The sequence below is a fragment of the Agaricus bisporus genome, assembly GCF_000300575.1.
Source record: "Agaricus bisporus var. bisporus H97 unplaced genomic scaffold AGABI2scaffold_4, whole genome shotgun sequence".
Classification (NCBI taxonomy): domain Eukaryota; kingdom Fungi; phylum Basidiomycota; class Agaricomycetes; order Agaricales; family Agaricaceae; genus Agaricus; species Agaricus bisporus.
In genome coordinates this window covers 169,095-186,874 of record NW_006267367.1, presented here as the reverse complement: position 1 = coordinate 186,874, position 17,780 = coordinate 169,095, and the positions used below count along the sequence as shown (strand labels likewise).

General features: G+C 46.1%; 5 protein-coding genes across 5 annotated transcripts; 3 read left to right on the top strand and 2 right to left on the bottom strand.

The window, feature by feature from the left end:
* Window positions 1-546: 546 nt before the first annotated feature.
* On the bottom strand, window positions 547-1,547 carry AGABI2DRAFT_184342 (GTP-binding protein; the record flags this gene model as incomplete). Its single annotated transcript, XM_006459731.1, has 6 exons — window positions 547-778; window positions 849-929; window positions 1,015-1,160; window positions 1,244-1,260; window positions 1,316-1,426; window positions 1,483-1,547. 6 exons carry the CDS (start codon window positions 1,545-1,547, stop codon window positions 623-625), a joined length of 576 nt encoding a protein of 191 aa, XP_006459794.1. The 3' UTR covers window positions 547-622.
* AGABI2DRAFT_184341 (hypothetical protein) lies at window positions 1,525-8,906 on the top strand. The gene is made up of 26 exons (XM_006459730.1): window positions 1,525-1,752; window positions 1,807-1,981; window positions 2,034-2,292; window positions 2,385-2,491; window positions 2,546-2,959; window positions 3,010-3,460; window positions 3,524-3,915; window positions 3,968-4,078; window positions 4,129-4,338; window positions 4,403-4,879; window positions 4,938-5,364; window positions 5,421-5,673; window positions 5,731-5,764; window positions 5,816-5,962; window positions 6,025-6,084; window positions 6,711-6,731; window positions 6,786-6,862; window positions 6,914-6,961; window positions 7,012-7,213; window positions 7,268-7,556; window positions 7,611-7,656; window positions 7,713-7,784; window positions 7,848-8,058; window positions 8,116-8,472; window positions 8,526-8,576; window positions 8,631-8,906. Exons 1-26 carry the CDS (start codon window positions 1,700-1,702, stop codon window positions 8,769-8,771), a joined length of 5,085 nt encoding a protein of 1,694 aa, XP_006459793.1. The 5' UTR covers window positions 1,525-1,699; the 3' UTR covers window positions 8,772-8,906.
* Window positions 8,907-10,019: 1,113 nt separating this feature from the next.
* Window positions 10,020-10,899, bottom strand: AGABI2DRAFT_116730 (hypothetical protein; the record flags this gene model as incomplete). The annotated part of the gene is made up of 2 exons (XM_006459729.1): window positions 10,020-10,541; window positions 10,591-10,899. The coding sequence occupies 2 exons, from the start codon at window positions 10,897-10,899 to the stop codon at window positions 10,020-10,022; spliced, it is 831 nt and encodes a 276-aa protein (XP_006459792.1).
* A 149-nt stretch (window positions 10,900-11,048) lies between these two features.
* Window positions 11,049-13,306, top strand: AGABI2DRAFT_219147 (hypothetical protein). Its single transcript, XM_006459728.1, has 13 exons — window positions 11,049-11,198; window positions 11,264-11,395; window positions 11,455-11,461; window positions 11,515-11,588; window positions 11,649-11,733; window positions 11,788-12,130; window positions 12,185-12,300; window positions 12,355-12,444; window positions 12,494-12,513; window positions 12,566-12,820; window positions 12,872-12,908; window positions 12,961-13,120; window positions 13,183-13,306. The coding sequence occupies exons 1-13, from the start codon at window positions 11,054-11,056 to the stop codon at window positions 13,234-13,236; spliced, it is 1,518 nt and encodes a 505-aa protein (XP_006459791.1). The 5' UTR covers window positions 11,049-11,053; the 3' UTR covers window positions 13,237-13,306.
* Window positions 13,307-13,479: 173 nt separating this feature from the next.
* On the top strand, window positions 13,480-17,712 carry AGABI2DRAFT_184339 (hypothetical protein; the record flags this gene model as incomplete). Its single annotated transcript, XM_006459727.1, has 21 exons — window positions 13,480-13,818; window positions 13,871-14,449; window positions 14,500-14,706; window positions 14,845-14,894; window positions 14,950-15,073; window positions 15,123-15,151; window positions 15,206-15,299; window positions 15,351-15,522; window positions 15,572-15,631; window positions 15,684-15,709; window positions 15,760-15,882; window positions 15,948-16,101; window positions 16,155-16,176; window positions 16,228-16,435; window positions 16,492-16,758; window positions 16,811-16,871; window positions 16,924-17,036; window positions 17,088-17,097; window positions 17,152-17,246; window positions 17,298-17,378; window positions 17,692-17,712. The coding sequence occupies exons 1-21, from the start codon at window positions 13,498-13,500 to the stop codon at window positions 17,710-17,712; spliced, it is 2,817 nt and encodes a 938-aa protein (XP_006459790.1). The 5' UTR covers window positions 13,480-13,497.
* Between the last annotated feature and the right edge of the window lie 68 nt (window positions 17,713-17,780).

Genomic DNA, 17,780 nt, shown 5'->3' with positions numbered 1-17,780 from the left:
GGTGAGGATAAAAGGGTCCTCCAACCTTCCGGCAACTAAGTCTCATGCCATCCAAACCCCAAAGCAAACAGTAGCCCGTAGGATCTCACAACCGTAGGATTGTTGAAATGAAAACACCCATTGAGTGAACGGCGTAAACCGTTGTGGCCTCTTCCGCTGATTCAGAATGCCGAGAAATGGTCAAGAAACGAGCAGTCAAGATGTCCTATTCCCTGAAAAAAGGGGATCAATTGGCGAAGCATTTGCCGTCATCCGAGATTCCAGTCTCCGAGAGAAATTATAACGGTGCTCATGTGTTTAGTGCACAACGAAGATGTGGCGGCCAATATAGATTAACGGAACTCCAGGTCGCTTCATTACAAAGTCGAGTATTGGAGCCTATCAGATGGGGATGCATACGCGATGTTCCGTATCTTTTCCAGAGCTTTGAGAGTCAAATTGATTGTTCCAAGAAATCGAGGGTATAGATAGGCGAGCTGAGTATCAACTTTAGCGGAAGAATTGCGAAAAATTGTAGAAGTTAGTCTTTCGGAAGGCCGTTCAATGCAAACGAGTCTCAAAGAAGAAAAGAGAGGACAGAATAATGGATATTCCAAAAAGCGGAATTTCTTGCCGCTGATGATCATGGTAGGTTGTTGGTTGGTATGGAGCTATAGTATAGTCGACCTGCAACATCGTTGACCACCCAGTCCAGACCCGATATCAGATTTTTCCCTGTAACAGCGCTACACGCCCAGATTCTCCAGTTGTGGCTCTTGATGGAATCAAGGTCGAGAGCCTGCGGGGTTGCGAGGGATAACGGATATGATTAGGTGCCCATCTTCGGCCTCTAGAAAATAGTGGCTCACTTGACGGATTTCCTCATCTGTCATTGATCCTTGCAAATCTTGTTTGTTCGCGAACACAAGTAAAGAGGCACCCGCTAGTCGCTGTCAACAAGAAATGATAGCCGTTGTGAATTGGGCGGTACGAGCGCTGTTCACGCAGTGTAGAAATGTAAAAAAACATACTCACATCCTCCGTCAAAAGACTGTGCAGTTCCTCTTTGCAATCCTTCATCCTCATTCTGTCCCCTGAATCTACCACCCACACAAGTGCATCGGTCTGTTCAAAATAATTTCGCCAGTACGGGCGTAAGGTCCGTTGTCCGCCAACATCCCCTGGAAGGTGGCGGAATTTAAGCTACGATTTCCCTCAAGAGACGGTGGCGGTAGGGAGAAGAGCGTGCAGGATGGGTGCTTACATATATTAAGGGTATACCTAGCGGCGAGCATCAGTAGGAAAATTCTGCGGGGGATCTGTGTGGTTGGCTTACTTTCCATGGGCGAAGGTTTTGATGTTGAAGCCGAGAGTTGGACTGACGGACTTGATATCGTCACCGTTTATCTTTTTGAGGATGGTCGTTTTTCCTGCATTGTCGAGTCCACTGGAAGCAATAAACAAAGCTGAAGCATGAACCGAAGAAACAAAAGGTGAACTTGCAGAAACAATATTCTCATTTCTTTCTCTTTCTGTCTGTTTTTTCTTATGATAGTGAGGAGGCCCATAATGTCAAGATGATGGAAGCTAATTAACAAGTTCGGGCCGGTGACTCGCACTGATGCCAATTGTAGAACAAAACCCTTGACCTTGACCTCATCCTCCTCCTCTATCTCGGCCCTTCAGTCATCGCCAATTAACCTTCACGAAGGCAGACGGAATGCCACCCAAAAACAAGGGAAAGAAAGGGAAGAAGAATGACGATGATTACTGGTTAATGAATCAATATTCCAATCACGCACATGTCAATCTCACTCTTTGTTCCAGGGCAAACGCAGGCGAAACTGTGGATCCCATCGAATCTGCCCCGGCCAGCATACCTGATGATGATATTGGCCCTTCAACAAAGCCCAAAAGCGTGTTTTCTGCATTTTCATCGCTTGCTGATACCGAGGATGTTGGAGCTTTTGATGAAGAAGATGAGGGGGGTGGTGGACTGATGGTACGCACCGACGTTATTCTCTATTGAAAATGACTTATATAGGCTGCGTTAGTCACTGCTGAAGGCAAACAATAAAAAGAAGGAGAAGAAAGAAAAGAAGAAGTTCAAAGCGCATGCTGTGGATCTTCCTGTCGATGATATACCGGAGGAAGGAGACAACCCTCCTGCCGCAAAGCAAGCCGTAGAAGTCACCGCAGAAGACCTTGCTGATGAGGAGTGGGGTCCGGTGACAGAAAAGAAGAAAGGCAAAAAGTCTAAGAAGAAAGGTAAGGCGGCGGAAGATCAGGACGAAGAAACCCCGCCAAAGACAGGTGAGTTATATTATGAGCGTTGTATGCAACCACCTTTACAACATGTGTAGAAGCGACGAAAGAAGAGGCTATAGTTTCGGAGCCAGCAGCAGCCTCCACGAAGGAAGTGCCCGAGAATGAGGACGAAAATACTCTAGATTCTGGTGCTAAGATCCTTTCTAAGAAGGAAAAGGAGAAACTCAAGAAAGAACGAGAAAAGGCCAGTAGAGACGGTCTGGTTGATTTTTTAAATCTGGCTAATTTTTTTCTACAGGCTAAGAAGAAGGCACAGGCTGCAGCAAAGAAAGCCGCAGCAGCCGATGAGCCGCCCGATTCGCAAGTGCCGGCAGCAGAGACACCTGTGGCTACAAAAAATGATGGGAACGACGAAGGTAATGATGATGATGATGGTGAAGAGGCGGCGACAGGTACTACATCGAAAGACAAGAAGAAGAAGAAGAAAAAGCCCAAGAAGGATGAGGAGGTACCTGTACCTGCAGCCGGAAAGAAGAAGACTACTGGTATAAGTGCATTAAAAGCAATGATGGACGAGAAAAAACGTATAGAGGAAGAAGCCCGGCGTCGGGAGGAAGAGGAGCGCAAGCGAATTGAGGAAGAGGAGAGGCAGGCCGAGGAAGAGGCACGGAAAAAGGAAGAAGAGAAACAACGTAAAAAAGAAAAAGAAAAGGTGCGATCGTTTTATCTTCGAACTAAACCCTATGGCTCAAAATATCCAAGGCCAAGCGCGAACTGGCGAAGAAAGAGGGGCGCCTTCTCACAAAGAAACAGAAAGAGGAACGGCAAATGGCTGAGAGACGCAAGGAGGCTCTTTTGGCCTCGGGGGTTTACATCGAGGGTTTGCAGCAACCATCTGGTGGTGGCGCACCCAAGAAACCAGTATATGGTAACAAGAAAAAGAAGCCGCTGAAAACATCATCTCCTGCAGCGGACTCACGGCCGCGATCTCCTGCGCATATCCCTGAGCCTGACACTCAGGAAACACCCAAAGTTGAAGTTGTGGATGATGTGAAATCCGATTGGGAGAATAGCGCTGACGAACAAAAGAGCATTTCAGGGACGCAGCCAGAGTCTCAGTCAGAGGTGAAGGATACCTGGGATGCCTCGAGTGATGAGGAGAAGGAAGCTTCTGCATCAAAACATACTGCGGATGCTGGACCGTCTGAAAAAGGTATACATCTTTACCTATTCAACCATCATTAACCTTTGATAACGTCTTCCAAATATCTACCAGCTAAACCAACTGTCAATGGCGAGCCAACGGCCAAGACAACCCCGACTCAGAAAAATGCCAAAGAAATAAAGGCCAAAGAAACAAAGGTCAAGGAAACGAAGGCGAAAATGACTTCACCAGAACCCTCGAAAACTGAAGAGACCTCATCTGAATCTGAGGATGAATCGGATTCAACGGAAGACTCGAGTTCTGAAGAGGATTCTACAGAATCCTCAGATGAAGAACTCACTGCTGTCCAGAGATTAGCTGCTCAGAAAAAGGCAGAAGCTACAGAGCGGCGTGCTAAAGCTCACGAAGCTGCCCTTGCAGCTCGTAACAAAGATGATCTCCGCAGTCCAATTTGCTGCATTCTTGGGCACGTCGACACCGGGAAAACAAAGCTTTTGGATAAGGTGTATTTCATTCACAGTTCAAACATCAGTCCTCTTCGCTTACATCAATCAGATTCGTCAAACCAACGTCCAAGAAGGTGAAGCAGGAGGTATCACACAACAGATCGGTGCAACATACTTCCCTGTCGAAGCCATCAAAGAGAAAACGGCGGTCATGAACAAGGTAAGAAGTCAGCCTTTGCAAATGTATTCAATGGTCAACGTCCTAGTTAGGATGGTTCCCAAGAGTATAAAATTCCTGGTCTGCTCATCATTGATACACCCGGACACGAATCCTTCACAAATTTACGTTCCCGCGGAAGTTCTTTATGCAACATTGCCATTCTCGTTGTAGATATCATGCATGGCCTTGAAGCACAGACCCTAGAGTCCTTGCGGTTATTGCGTGATCGCAAAACCCCATTCATAGTAGCCTTAAATAAGGTGTGTGTTTTATTTTACAACCAACTGGGGCTTGCGATCAATGATGGTTCGGTACATTTTGTAGATCGATCGTATGTACGACTGGGAGGCGACACCTGACAATGCGTTCCGCGATTCACTCGCCAAACAAAAACGGCAAGTTCAAAGAGAATTTGAGGATCGAGTAGCAAAAACGATTTTAGCTTTCGCAGAAGAGGGTCTTAACGCTTGCCTCTACTATGAGAACAAGAATTTCGCTCGCAACGTGTCCCTTGTTCCAACTTCTGCCGTCACGGGAGAGGGTGTTCCAGACATGATCAACCTACTCGTCAACCTCACTCAACAACGCATGAGCGATCGACTCATGTACCTCGCAGAGTTGGAGTGTACTGTGCTTGAAGTCAAAGTCATTGAAGGTTTGGGTACTACAATTGACATAGTATTATCGAATGGTATCCTTCGTGAGGGAGAAAGGATCGTGGTTTGTGGTCTTAACGGGCCAATCGTCACCCAGGTCAGAGCTTTGCTCACGCCGCAACCTCTAAGGGAGCTTCGTATCAAGGTAAGGATCAACTCTACAACCCTGCATCTACTTGCTTAGTGGTGTACCTCCCTCTTAGTCTGCTTATGTCCATCACAAACAAGTGAAGGCGGCTTTGGGTGTCAAGCTAGTGGCGCCCGATCTCGACAAAGCTATTGCCGGATCGCGGTTACTCGTCGTTGGACCCGATGATGACGAAGATGATTTGAAAGAGGAAGTGATGTCTGATCTGACATCACTGCTCAACAGCATCGATAAGTCAGGTCGTGGTGTCTGCGTTCAGGCATCTACTCTAGGTTCTTTAGAGGCCCTCCTAGATTTCCTGAAAGCCAGTAAAATTCCAGTTTCTGGTATCAACATTGGCCCAGTACATAAGCGTGATGTCATGCGTGCTTCGCCGATGTTGGAAAAGGCCAAAGAACTCGCGTGTATCCTCTGTTTCGATGTCACCGTCGACAGGGATGCCGACAGAATGGCAGAGGAAATGGGCATCCGTTTATTCAAAGGTATGACCTGCTTCAGCTCAAGTTCAAATCCACTGACGATAAACCTTTTGCCACAGCGGATATCATATATCACTTGTTCGATGCCTTTACCGCATACAATCAAGAAATAGTTGAAGCTAAGCGACGAGATGCTGCCCCCCAGGCTGTATGGCCTTGCCGACTGAAGATTATTGCAACGTTCTGTAAGCGAGATCCCATCATCGTCGGTGTTGATATTCTCGACGGTACTTTACGCGTCGGTACACCTTTGGCGGTGGTCAAAATCAATCCAACAAATGGACAAAAGGAGATTATAGACCTTGGAAAAATGTAAGCTTTTTTGGTAATCTCTCCTCTTCATGACTCGAATACTGACATCATACCTAGCACGTCCCTCGAAATCAACCACAAGAACCACGAGGTACGAGTTCTTATTACTCCATAGCCTCAGAACTTTGCTAAAATAAAACAGTTGATCAAGAAGTCCCAAGCTGGTGGAGGTGTTGCTGTCAAAATCGAGCATGCGGTCTACCAATCAGCAAAAATGTTCGGCCGCCACTTCGATGAAAAAGATGAACTACTGAGTCATGTCACGCGCCAGAGTATCGACGTTTTAAAGGTAGAAGCATATACATATACCGGCTCATTCTGATCATCTGCCTTGGCTTATTTTTAACACAGGACACTTTCAGGAAAGATGCCACCAGTGAAGATTGGCTACTTATTCGTGCCCTCAAGCAGGTATGTTTGCGTACTCTATTCTTACATTTTATCTCTTCCTCACTGTTTAAACAGCGCTTTGGAATCCCCTGAAGGCGTTTTTCTTCAGATTCTTGTCAAAGATGTGATCAGACGGCTATATCGGCGATCAGGTTTTTACTAAGCAGCATGTATCTCATTCCCACAATTTGAAGATTTTCCCAAGCACCTTGCTTGCTTTTCCCTTTCACTCTTTTTTTCCTTCGCTCAAGCTCGAATCATGTCGACCGACTACAAGTTCAGCTCTCACGATGACGAAAAAATCGTGAACGACGCAGATGAACAGCAATTGGTGAACGCCCTTTTTTGGCGATGAAAAACCCTGGTGGCATCGTGCGCAAACCTTGGGCGGTGGTATGGTAGTGTTCATCATTGGTGAACAACTGGATAGGCTGCGGGTATCCTCCTATTCATCCAATACTTTTTCAAATATCTACCTAGACTATATAGTCTTGTAGTATTGGAAAGTGGATGATTGGGGATTGAGATTATACCGCTTGAACCTGATCAGCGCTCATACCTGCGTAGGGAAGCCTCCAGTGTCGCCGTTTCTCCCCATTTGGGGAACCCTTGATTTAATTACTGACATTAAATCTTTTTTTATCCAGCAAAACCTAGGCTATAGTCAAGCAAGTACTTTTGTTAATGGCATGTCGAATACTTGATTTATCTTTTCGCGATAGCAATTGCATCGTAGCTGGCACATTGTCGAAAGTTTTGCTGCCAGTTTCTGCGCTTTAAACTTTATTGGAGGTGTCAGGTGTGTTTAGTCCGAATGATACGTACGAATCACGCTGAAATATGATGATAGGACTGCTCTTTTTATTGGCTTGCTCGCTGGAGGCCCTGCTGCGATATGGTATGCCCAAAGTCCTCACTCCTCGAAACAATATCCCGATGATTCGATAGGTCTTCTTACGTTTTTACTTTCATTTTCATGACGGTCACGGCCGCCATTCTTGCGGAAGTTTGTTCTGCACTCCCTTTAAGTGGTTCTATATATATATGGGCTGCTGAGAGCGCTGGACCCAGATTTGCCCGCTTTTTCGGCTTTATCGTTGCCTGGTGGTCTACAACTGCCTGGATGACCTTTGTTGCTGGAAATTGCCAGGTGAGTCATCTTGACCCACCTCAGAACTTTCAGGTAACACGGTGACATTTTTAGACCACGGCTAATTATTTGGTTTCTCTCCTGGCTATATGGGAAGTAGATTTTCCTGGAGGCATTGACACAGCAAACATCAAATGGCGGGCTTTCATCTGGGCCATTTCGGAAGGCCTTCTTATCCTCGCCATCTTAATCAATTATCTTCCGCCTCGGTTCTACTCCCTGGTGTTCAAATTCTCGATTGGAGTGATGATGCTCGACTTTTTGCTCTGCCTCATCTGGCTCCCGATAGGAGTTTCGAGAACTTATGGTTTCCGCCCCGCAAAAGAAGTCTTCACTATGACATGTCAGTTATAGGTTTACGCTTGGTCATCAGTGGTACTCATGCATACGCGTTTAGATAACGGCACTGGGGCTCCTGCGGGATGGAACTGGCTTTTGTCGATGTAAGTGACATCATTTTCACGCGAGCAGGATTTAGATTGATAGAACATCTCATCAGCTTATTCACAGCCGGATCGCTGACGGGTTTTGATGCGTCCGGGCATATCGCGGAAGAAACTAAAAATGCCAGGTAAGCATTATTGCCATGGACCCTAGGAGCAAATCGGTTTGAACGACATCTATGTACCGTTAGGATTGTTGCAGGGAAAGGTATTCTCATGAGTGCCGTGACCACTGGACTGTTCAGTTTTGTCACTATTATTTTGTTCTTATTCTGCACTCCGGACCTTGATGTGTTATTTTCGCTGCAAGCGCCGCAGCCTTTCGTTCTGCTTTACTCTCTGGCGCTCGGAAGGGGTGGAGCTACTTTCATGACTGTGTTGGCGACTATTGGGTTGATTCTAGTGTGTTATTTCTCCTCGGCGAAGTAGCCATCAGTTGGGCTGACCCTGATCAATCAGAACACGAGTGTTGCTATTGTTGCAGCATCACGACTTGTGTTCGCTGTTGCCCGAGATGGTGTTCTACCATTGTCTGGGTGGATAGGGCAGGTTGATGAAGCACGACAACCGAAACATGCAGTGACTGTGATGTATATCTTCGGTGCAGCCATTCTGTGCACAATTCTACCCAGTCAAGTAGCATTTTTCTCCCTTGTCTCCGCTGGCGGTGTGCCGACCATCGCGGCCTACGGGCTCATTGCTTTACTCCGCCTTACGATGACGCCGAACAACTTCAAGCAATCGTACTTTTTCCTCGGAAAGTACAGGAGGTTGTGTTATCTTGTTGCCGCCTTGTTCAATGGCCTTGTTGTAGCCGTAAGTATAATTAACGCCCTAACAATTCGCTCTTGCCTGACGTATCACTCTAGGTCATGCTTTCCCCGTTTTACTTCCCGACCACTCCGGAATCATTCAATTTTGTGAGTACTTGTAGCGATCCTTCATACCTGACATCATTGAAATGAGGTACATAGGCGTGTGTGATCTTTGGAAGCGTAACCTTATTCGGTATTTTGAGTTGGTACTTCACTCCTCCGGAGAAGTGGCTACGTCGTGAGATTGTTCTCAAGGGCCTTGAAGGGACGAATGTTGGCGATGAACCATTGAATCATTAAAGCCTCCCTCACTCGGTTAGCACTCTACGAGTAATTTAATCTTTCTATGGGAAGATTTGGCATGCGGCGTATCCTAGGACTAGAAATGAGAGCGGCATCGGCGAAAGTTGTCGCACACTAGTTTTGACTGTTTGATTTGATAAATGGAATCGTTGATTGGTGTTTGCGTGCCACGTTTTTGCATGAGCAGAGAACCAACAATTCAATTGTTCGTCGCGTAAAAAGAGTTTCGACCTCGGCTCTTGTCACGAGGTCGGATATTTAATGAACGGAATACCAAGAGAACCGCCGTGATGTCCATCAATGATAGGTCGAGACTCACTGAAGATCACTGCCATCGATTTGGGATGTGGAGAATCCAGGGAATTGCCTAATTAGCCCATCACTTCCTTAAATGAAAAGACTTTGAACTCCATGCGGGAATGACAGAAAGCATCTAGATGGAAATTCACTTGGGGTCGCTGTAAATGATTGGGCGGAAGACAGTGTGGACGCATGGCTTGTGGGTGTGTGGAGTTTTGTAATAATTTGTTTGCTGTTGAGGATCCACGTTCGCTCTCGCGAGCGCTTTCTTTACCCATCAAGCTTACCAGTAAATGTTGAGTACCGACTACTATCGTTGGTACTCGCGCGGGATCGTCAGGGTCAGGGACCGAGGCCATCATTGGTAATAAGTGATTGCGATACACATGTAATGATTCCCTGAGCGCGAATCCTTTCAAGAATCCTGGAATCCACTGAATCCCAAGTGATTTCCTCGGAATTGCACCTCATTACTCAATCCCAGTGGCAGACCTCTTCGGATATCGCTCACATCTTCTCATGTAATGTCGGCAAACTGATCTTTTCCACTCTAAGTCTAAAATCATGTCATTACCTCGCTAAATGATTTCGAAATTTGAGTTGATGGAACACAGAATGTTCGTCATCGTTTGGACAGCGGACGCGATTGACAAACAAAAGAACAAGCAATTTGGGTATAATGTGGAAAACACGATTGCCGCCGAGAGCTTTGACGATGCTTCCCCTGTGAAGTACAGGTTCTTCAGCATAGGTCGCTCGTTTCATGGGGCATGACTGATTCTTGAAGCATGATGCTCTGCATGGGGGCGGAGTTGAACAGATACAATGCGGAGGAGACTCTGTCATTGATCAGTTGATCACGGAGGCCAAACCGGAGGGCAACTATGAAGCTAGGAATAATATTTGCAAAGATACTAAAACAATCAAGAACATCCATCTCTCAGCCTATCGGCGAGCAGGCCGGGTGGGAGCCAAAAATTGCTGCATTCCGTCGCCCTCTCCTGCTCTATCAGGCGTAGACCAGTCCTGGCATATATCTGGCGAGGCTGTTCCGACTAACTCTTGTCTCTGCAGTGCACGAGGGTCAGAAAGATGCGAGACGTTGACGCGTGCACGAGAGTCCTGAACTCGAGGTAAAGGAGATATTGGAGCAACCTTCTGAGAATATGAATCTGCGGCGCCGTTTTCCGGAGTATGAATGGGTTTGACCGAGCTCCCTGGACGCAAATCTTTACTATCGCGAACCGTTGAGGTAGATGAAGCCCAGCTGACGCGTTTAACAGGGTTCGACAAAGTGTGAGCAGATCCGGATCGTTTCAGCGTATGCGACGGTTCGAGAGAAGGTACTTCCAGGGTTGACTGACGTCCGGCCTTCGAGGCTTTGGCTTGTTTCTTCTTGACGTCATGCGCGAGTTCCATATTGAGTTTGCCGAGTTGAGTGCATTTCAGGCGGGCGCTTTTGGAGACCTAGCTCAGATATGAACTAGGAGGTAGGGCCATGTGATATAGGACCTACGTAGCGAGTATGATGGTCAGCGTCATCGAGACCGCTATCAAGGTCATAGTTGCGCTTTCCCCTATCCCGACGGACTTTGAAGAACGCATAACCCAACGCGAAGAGGAATGTCGCAATTAGGAAGGCTATTCCGACGTATGCATAGACAGAGACTGCAAATTTTCCTCGCGAAGAAAGAGTCTCGTGAGGCATGGAAGTGTAGACGACACCTCCACTTGTAGATGCACCAGGATTTGCGATAGAGAACGAGTTGACGGGGGCATCGCGGCGAGGAGCGAGAATAGTTCTAGTGGGTTCAAAGGTAGACATCGCAGTTGCAGGACAAGTCTGAACGTCTTGTGGAACATTTGTTAGCCATAAAGCATGAATGAACCAGCCTGGCAGGAGCGAAGCAGTCAGAATCAGAACCCAAATTAAGGTTAGGGTTCTTGCTCTTCTTTCCGTCCTTGGCTCTTCCCCACTCATGGTCGCTGGTTTGCTACGACGCAGACTATTGTCGCCCCAGACACTCCCTAAACGCCCTGGTAGAGTTTATTGTCGCTCGCTTGCTTCTGTGACCAAGCCTGGAGCATATGGACAGCCTCTCTTCCATTCTCATCCCCACCTCAGTAGGATACATATTCAACTGGCATCTTGCAACGCAAAGTACTCACTCGGTATTTATTTGCACCAGTTAAGCAGCATGATTTAACCCCGGGCATAAAAGCGGATGAGTATGAGCAGAGACGAAAGCGTCTGATGGACTCTTTGCCCAAGAACAGTCTCGTCGTGTCGGTGGCTGCGCCAATTAAGATGATGAGCAATAGTACGTGCAACCCCCGCTGCTTACTGTGCAGCTTACCTGACCTGTTAGTTTCTTGTCAGATATATTGTGAGTTATATCCTTGACGCTAGTTCAGCGAGACTCGACAAATTTTACCCAAGTTATAAATATCGCCAAAACTCCGATTTTTGGTACCTAACAGGCTTTGCTGAGCCTGATTCAGCCCTCCTTCTGGGTGAGCGGTAAAACTTCTTGATACAGTCATTCATATACTTATCACACACTCCAAACACAGAGAAAGACTCATCCCCGAAAGGTTACAAAATGACCCTCTTTTGTTCAGGCAAAGATTCTGCAAAGGAGAGATGGGATGGCCCAAAGTACGTCGACACGTTGATTCACTTTAATTTCTTTTTGAACTATATCTCGCTCAGGACGTCATTAGCTGATGCTGCAACCATATTCGGCGCCGACGTATCAGAACGTATTGCTTCATTCGCGTCTGCTTTCAAATCTGCAGTTTCCAGGGCTTCAACTGTCTATATTGACCTTCCACAGAAAGATGCCCAATCAATGCGACAATCATCTACGAAATCTTTCTTACGGTATCTTTCGGGACCTGCGCGATCGGACATTGACGACGCTCTTACCAACGTATCCAATTTCAAACGGAAATCATTGGCATCGGAACTGGCACCACTAAGAGCGATTAAAAGCCCTGCTGAACAAGATCTCATGCATGAAGCAGGGACTATCAGTGGAAGAGCCCATGCAAAGGTAAAGTACTCGTTCAAGCTGTCGCTTCACGTGGAAATTAACGCATGAAACCAGACTATGCTCTTTTCACGGCCAGGGTTGTCAGAATCTGCTCTTGCTGCACATTTCGAGTATCTGTGTGCATTACAGGGGGCTCAACGACCTGCGTATGTACCGGTAGTCGCATCGGGGTAGGTGTATATCAGTACGATTTGCCTTTCAGGTTTCTCAGTCATGTCCTCTAGTCCCAATGCCCTGATCATTCATTATACAGACAATAACCACCTATTACAAGATGGAGAACTAACATTAATGGACGCTGGATGCGAGTATAAGTGAGCTATCACCAAGCCTTCATCATTGTTGGAAGCTCATCTGGTCTAGTGGTTATGCTTCAGATATCAGTCAGCCTATTTGTTCGAACCTTTCAAGGTCGCTTATCTCATATTTCCTCAGCACGCACCTTCCCCGTATCCGGAAAATTTACAACCGCACAAGCAGAATTATACAGCGCTGTCTTGACAGTGCAACGGGAGCTTATAACAGACTGTACCGAAGCTGGTGGTTATACATTACATGAACTTCATAGAAAGTCATGTAGTCGCTTGAGAGAAGAGCTCACGAAACTCGGCTTCAATTTCGAATCGAAAAATGATTCTGACCTCGAAAGAGTGTTGTACCCCCACTTCCTCAGCCATCCAATTGGTATCGGTGAGTTCTTAGTTAACACTTTTGGTTAATATTTGAGCTCATCGGTCATAGATCTCCACGAGTCATTCAACATGAGCCGGGGTAACAGGTTTGTCTTTCACAATTAACTTCCTATACTTGTCATTGAAGCTCCGACCCAGATTGAAGGCTGGAATGGTGGTCACGATCGAACCTGGTATCTATGTGCCCCCGGCACCTCAATTCCCAAAACAGTATCATAATCTAGGAATCCGGATAGAAGATGAGATATTAGTAGGTCCGAATGACCCTGTAATTTTAACCGCATCAGCACCGAAAGAGGTATGCAACATACTTATACTTTTTGCATTAATTGACATGGCTTCTGACGGATAATTACCCAGATTGTAGACATCGAAGGTGCATGTCAGGGATTACTTGGATTAGAGCCTTTTTAATGAATGCTATACATAATGCTTCTTTATTATTTACATGTTCAGCGGTTAGAACATAACCATGTTGTTTCCCAAACCAGGCAGGATAGCGATAGGGATGGCATGATAACCAGGACCCAAAAGGATACTTATGGCTCACTCGCAGCTCGGTGCCGCCGTCCGCGTCATGCGCCATCAGTCACAATGTCACACTAATTAGCATTGTCACGCTCTTTTGTGAGTTGTTTCCAAAAGTTTTCTCTCCCAACTTCATCGCACTACAGCATGCCCAGAACCAAGGGTAAAGGTGTGCGTAGAGCGGCGGTTCGTTCTGTGGATGTCACAAGCAATACACCAACAACGACTGCCACTCCAGTGTTCAGTCCAATTAACACGCCAGACACGTTGGACACCCCTGCAACCTCTGACGTTGAAGGCAACACGCTCGACAAAAAGGACTTACTTCCGGAAAGTAGGCTCACCAGAAGCCGAAAACGCGTTCTGAATATGTCAAACAACCTTAATTCTGAAGAGCCTGCTCCAAAACGCCGGATGATTACCAACCTTGCATATATCTCTATCGAGGTCAAACAGGAAGCGGCCAAGGTCAGAATTGCATCGCGCTGCGACAATTGCAGTACATTAACGAGTTATATAGAATAATACCTCCGCTTCGTCTGAAGCTAAAGGCAAAGGCAAAGCGAGAGCTGTTACTCCAGAGTCTGAGCCTGAGAGTGGTAATGAGTTTCAGGAATCCTCAGGTACAAGTGGCTCCGAATTTGTGGCTTCTGAGGAAGACGACACAGAAGATGAAGAAATTATGGTGGATGCCGCAGTTCAACTTTCTTTGCAAGATGCTCGTCAAAATAACGCAAGTACTTCATCCGCCCGCGCGCCTCGTCCAAGCGCTGCTGCGGTTTCGCGTGCTGCTGCTGCTGAAAAAAGGATTGTACGTTCTCAGAAAGCACTGACGCGCGCCATAAGTGCCGCTGCCGATTCGGATAGTGAGGACGAGAATGTAGTGTATTCCTTGTCTGAGAGTGTGGTATCTTCTTCCGGCTCGGAATCAGAGGAAGCGCCACTCTTACAGAAGAAAGCGGTGAAACCAAGTGCCAAAACTGTGCACATGACTTTTAAAGAGATGAAAGAAAACAGGAAGCAATACCTCGCAGAAAGAAGAGAGCTCAGGAAGGAACAGAAAGCGCTCGCTATGAAGCTAGGTCGAAATCTGACTTATGTATGTTTCTGTGTTCTGTCTCTTCAGGTTTGTTCTTAACCATATCTTAGGCTGAAAGGTCTACAGTAGCCCTCTATAAATTCCATCCCGACCTCAAGACGGTTTGGGGCGACGTTGAAGCCAATATTCCCATCATAGCTCCTGTTCGGGCAGAGCAACCCAAAAACTTGAAGCTTACTTTACTGCCATTCCAGCAGGAGAGTTTATACTGGATGCGCCGGCAGGAGAAAACGGAGTGGCGTGGTGGTATGCTTGCGGTTTGTCTTTCTCCCTTCCGAGCTTTCAACGAACGTTAAATAAAAAATGTTATTTTAGGATGAAATGGGGTGAGCTAATTATAAATCGCCAGGCTCTGCTTCTCTAATCATCACTACAGTATGGGTAAAACTATCCAGATTATTGCTCTCATGGTAACGGACAACCAACGACCAAATCTTGTTATTGCGTAAGCCCTGCTCCAGTTTAAAATTTAGCAAGTTTCCGATGTGATACAAATTTAGGCCTACTGTTGCCATCATGCAATGGAGGAATGAAATCGAAGCGCATTCGGATGGTTTGAAGGTTTTAGTATGGCACGGTGGCTCGCGTTTGACAAGCACAAAAGAACTCAAGAAATATGATGTGGTATGTACATGCTATGACCCCATCCGAATGAGAGATTGACCTCCGTTAGGTATTGACCACATATGCCGTTATGGAGAGGTCTGGTTCCTTCTCGAATGATTCCCTCGCTGCGCCTTGCTCATGATGCATTAGCTGTTTCCGTAAGCAAGAATCTGGTTTCAAGCGCAAAGGTGTTATGATCAAGGAGAAATCTCCTATCCACCAAGTCAAATGGAATCGGATAATTGTCGGTCTCGTTTTATCACAACTTCTTGGTTACTGATATATTCAACCTTAGCTGGACGAAGCACACAACATAAAAGAACGATCGACTAACACGGCGAAAGCCGCATTTGAGCTCAGGAGCGAGTACAAGTGGTGTTTATCTGGAACGCCGCTACAGAACAGAGTTGGCGAATTGTACAGTTTGATCAGATTCTTGGGCGGTGATCCATTTGCGTATTATTTCTGTGAGTCAAGTCTGTGACCTCTATCACTTTATGGCTGACATGGCGTCAGGTAAGGCTTGTGATTGTAAGTCGTTGCATTGGAAGTTTAGCAACAAGAGTGGTTGTGATGGTGAGTCTTCTCGTGTTCAAACTAATAATGCAGATGATTAATTTCGTCATAGAGTGTGGTCATACACCTATGCAGCATGTACGCAGGACCATTCGATTACCTCCTACCACTTGTTAACCATGTTCTAGACGTGTTTCTGGAATAACGAGATCTTGACACCCATCCAAAAGAATGGAATGACCGGTCCCGGTAAGGCTGCGTTCAAGAAGTTGAAGATCCTGCTGGATAGGATGATGCTTCGTCGAACAAAGGTCAGCATCTTCGCCTTGATCGGTTACAAAATCCATGGTGTCTCATTTTTGGTCATGGATTTCAGCTGCAACGCGCAGACGATCTTGGGTTGCCGCCTCGAACTGTCATTGTTCGCCGAGACTATTTCAGCCCCGAAGAGAAAGAGCTGTATCTGTCTCTATTCTCCGATGCCAAGAGGCAGTTTAGTACTTATCTTGATCATGGAACCGTACTCAACAGTGCGTACTAATGGTTCCATTCTATCGCTAGTGCTGACCATCTTTACTCTCAGACTATTCCAATATCTTCAGCCTGTAAGCTAGTGAATTGGTGAATCAGGACTTGAAAGCTCATTAGACTTATAGGTTGACGAGGATGCGACAGATGGCGTGTCATCCTGATCTCGTACTTCGCAGCAAAACCAATTCAACCAAATTCGTTCCTATTGAGGCTGAAGGGACGATTTGCCGCATCTGCAATGAACTTGCTGAAGATGCCATCCAGTCGAAGTGTCACCATATCTTTGATCGAGAATGCATCCGGCAGTATTTGTTATCCTCATTCGAGTATCAGGCATGTACCTTGTTTTTTCTCTCTTAGAAATCTAACACCGTTCTTTTTTTGTTTAGCCCGAATGCCCAGTTTGTCATGTTGCTCTCACCATTGACTTAGAAGGTCCTGCCCTCGAACTTGATGAGAATGTGCAGAAAGCTAGGCAAGGCATGTTGGGCAGACTAGACCTTGACACTTGGCGATCTTCTACAAAGATTGAGGCACTCATTGAGGAGCTAACCAATTTGAGACTCAAGGACGCAACCACGAAGTCTATTGTGTTCAGCCAGTTTGTCAACTTCCTTGATCTAATTGCGTACAGACTGCAGAAATCTGGTTTCACCGTGAGTAACCGTTTTAGTTTTACTTACTTCATTCACTCATCACTCTTTCTAGGTTTGTCGGTTGGAAGGTACTATGTCACCTCAGGCTCGAGACGCCACTATCAAACACTTCAGTGCGCAGTTGTTTTTGATTTTTCCCCACGATTAGGTCAACTTTTTCTCTAGTGAATCATGTCGAAGTAACAGTCTTCCTTGTTAGTTTGAAGGCTGGTGGTGTTGCCCTCAACCTTACAGAGGCTTCGCGCGTTTATCTGATGGACAGTTGGTGGAACCCTGCTGTAAGTCCCAGACACGCAGCTTTATACCCATACTGACGTGGAAATATTTAGGTTGAATACCGTGAGTTTCTTAACGAATGGAATCATTTCTTGTTTGACCGAGCGGTATCTGTAGAGGCGATGGATCGAATTCACCGTCTTGGCCAGCGTAGGCCTGTACAGGCTATCAAGTTGGTCGTCGAAGATAGCATCGAAAGTCGTATCGTCCAAGTGAGTCATCTCAATGTACTTTCTAAGAATAAGTCATGACACCATAGCCAGCTTCAAGAGAAAAAGAGCGCCATGGTTAACGCAACTCTATCCGCTGACGACTCAGCCATGGGTAGGTTGACACCTGAGGATGTAAGTCCTGATTGCTAGGTCTGCGAAATTTGTATAATAAGACCTGATTGTTTCCGTAGTTAGGATTCTTGTTCAGGGTACGTTTGCTTTCATTCGCGCAGATTGTGACTAACCTATCTTGCAGCTTTAAGAGAATATTCAAAACCAATATCATATATGTGCTTCCGATGGGTACTCCGTACAAATTTCCACTTTTCGACTCGGAGAGTGGTACTCGAAGACTAGTCAAACAGACTTTTCAATTCGCTAATATATACTATTTACTTATTTTTTGTTATTAACGTATAAATTCAATTATACCCTTGCGATCCAGCCTCTGAAGCTTGAGATCTGAGAGCGCACTAAGAGCGTTGATTAAGTTTGGACTGTCCGATCACATAATCATTCTCTCCTCTTTTTCTT

Excerpts from the sequence above, each read along its gene's own strand:
- AGABI2DRAFT_184341 (XM_006459730.1), top strand. The coding sequence starts at position 1,700 with ATGCCACCCAAAAACAAGGGAAAGAAAGGGAAGAAGAATGACGATGAT. Across the intron at positions 4,339-4,402 it reads TCATAGTAGCCTTAAATAAG|ATCGATCGTATGTACGACTG; the intron begins GTGTGTGTTTTA and ends TACATTTTGTAG. Across the intron at positions 6,962-7,011 it reads GGAGGCCCTGCTGCGATATG|GTCTTCTTACGTTTTTACTT; the intron begins GTATGCCCAAAG and ends ATGATTCGATAG.
- AGABI2DRAFT_219147 (XM_006459728.1), top strand. The coding sequence starts at position 11,054 with ATGGTCGCTGGTTTGCTACGACGCAGACTATTGTCGCCCCAGACACTC. Across the intron at positions 12,821-12,871 it reads CAGCCATCCAATTGGTATCG|ATCTCCACGAGTCATTCAAC; the intron begins GTGAGTTCTTAG and ends CATCGGTCATAG. Across the intron at positions 13,121-13,182 it reads CCGCATCAGCACCGAAAGAG|ATTGTAGACATCGAAGGTGC; the intron begins GTATGCAACATA and ends ATAATTACCCAG.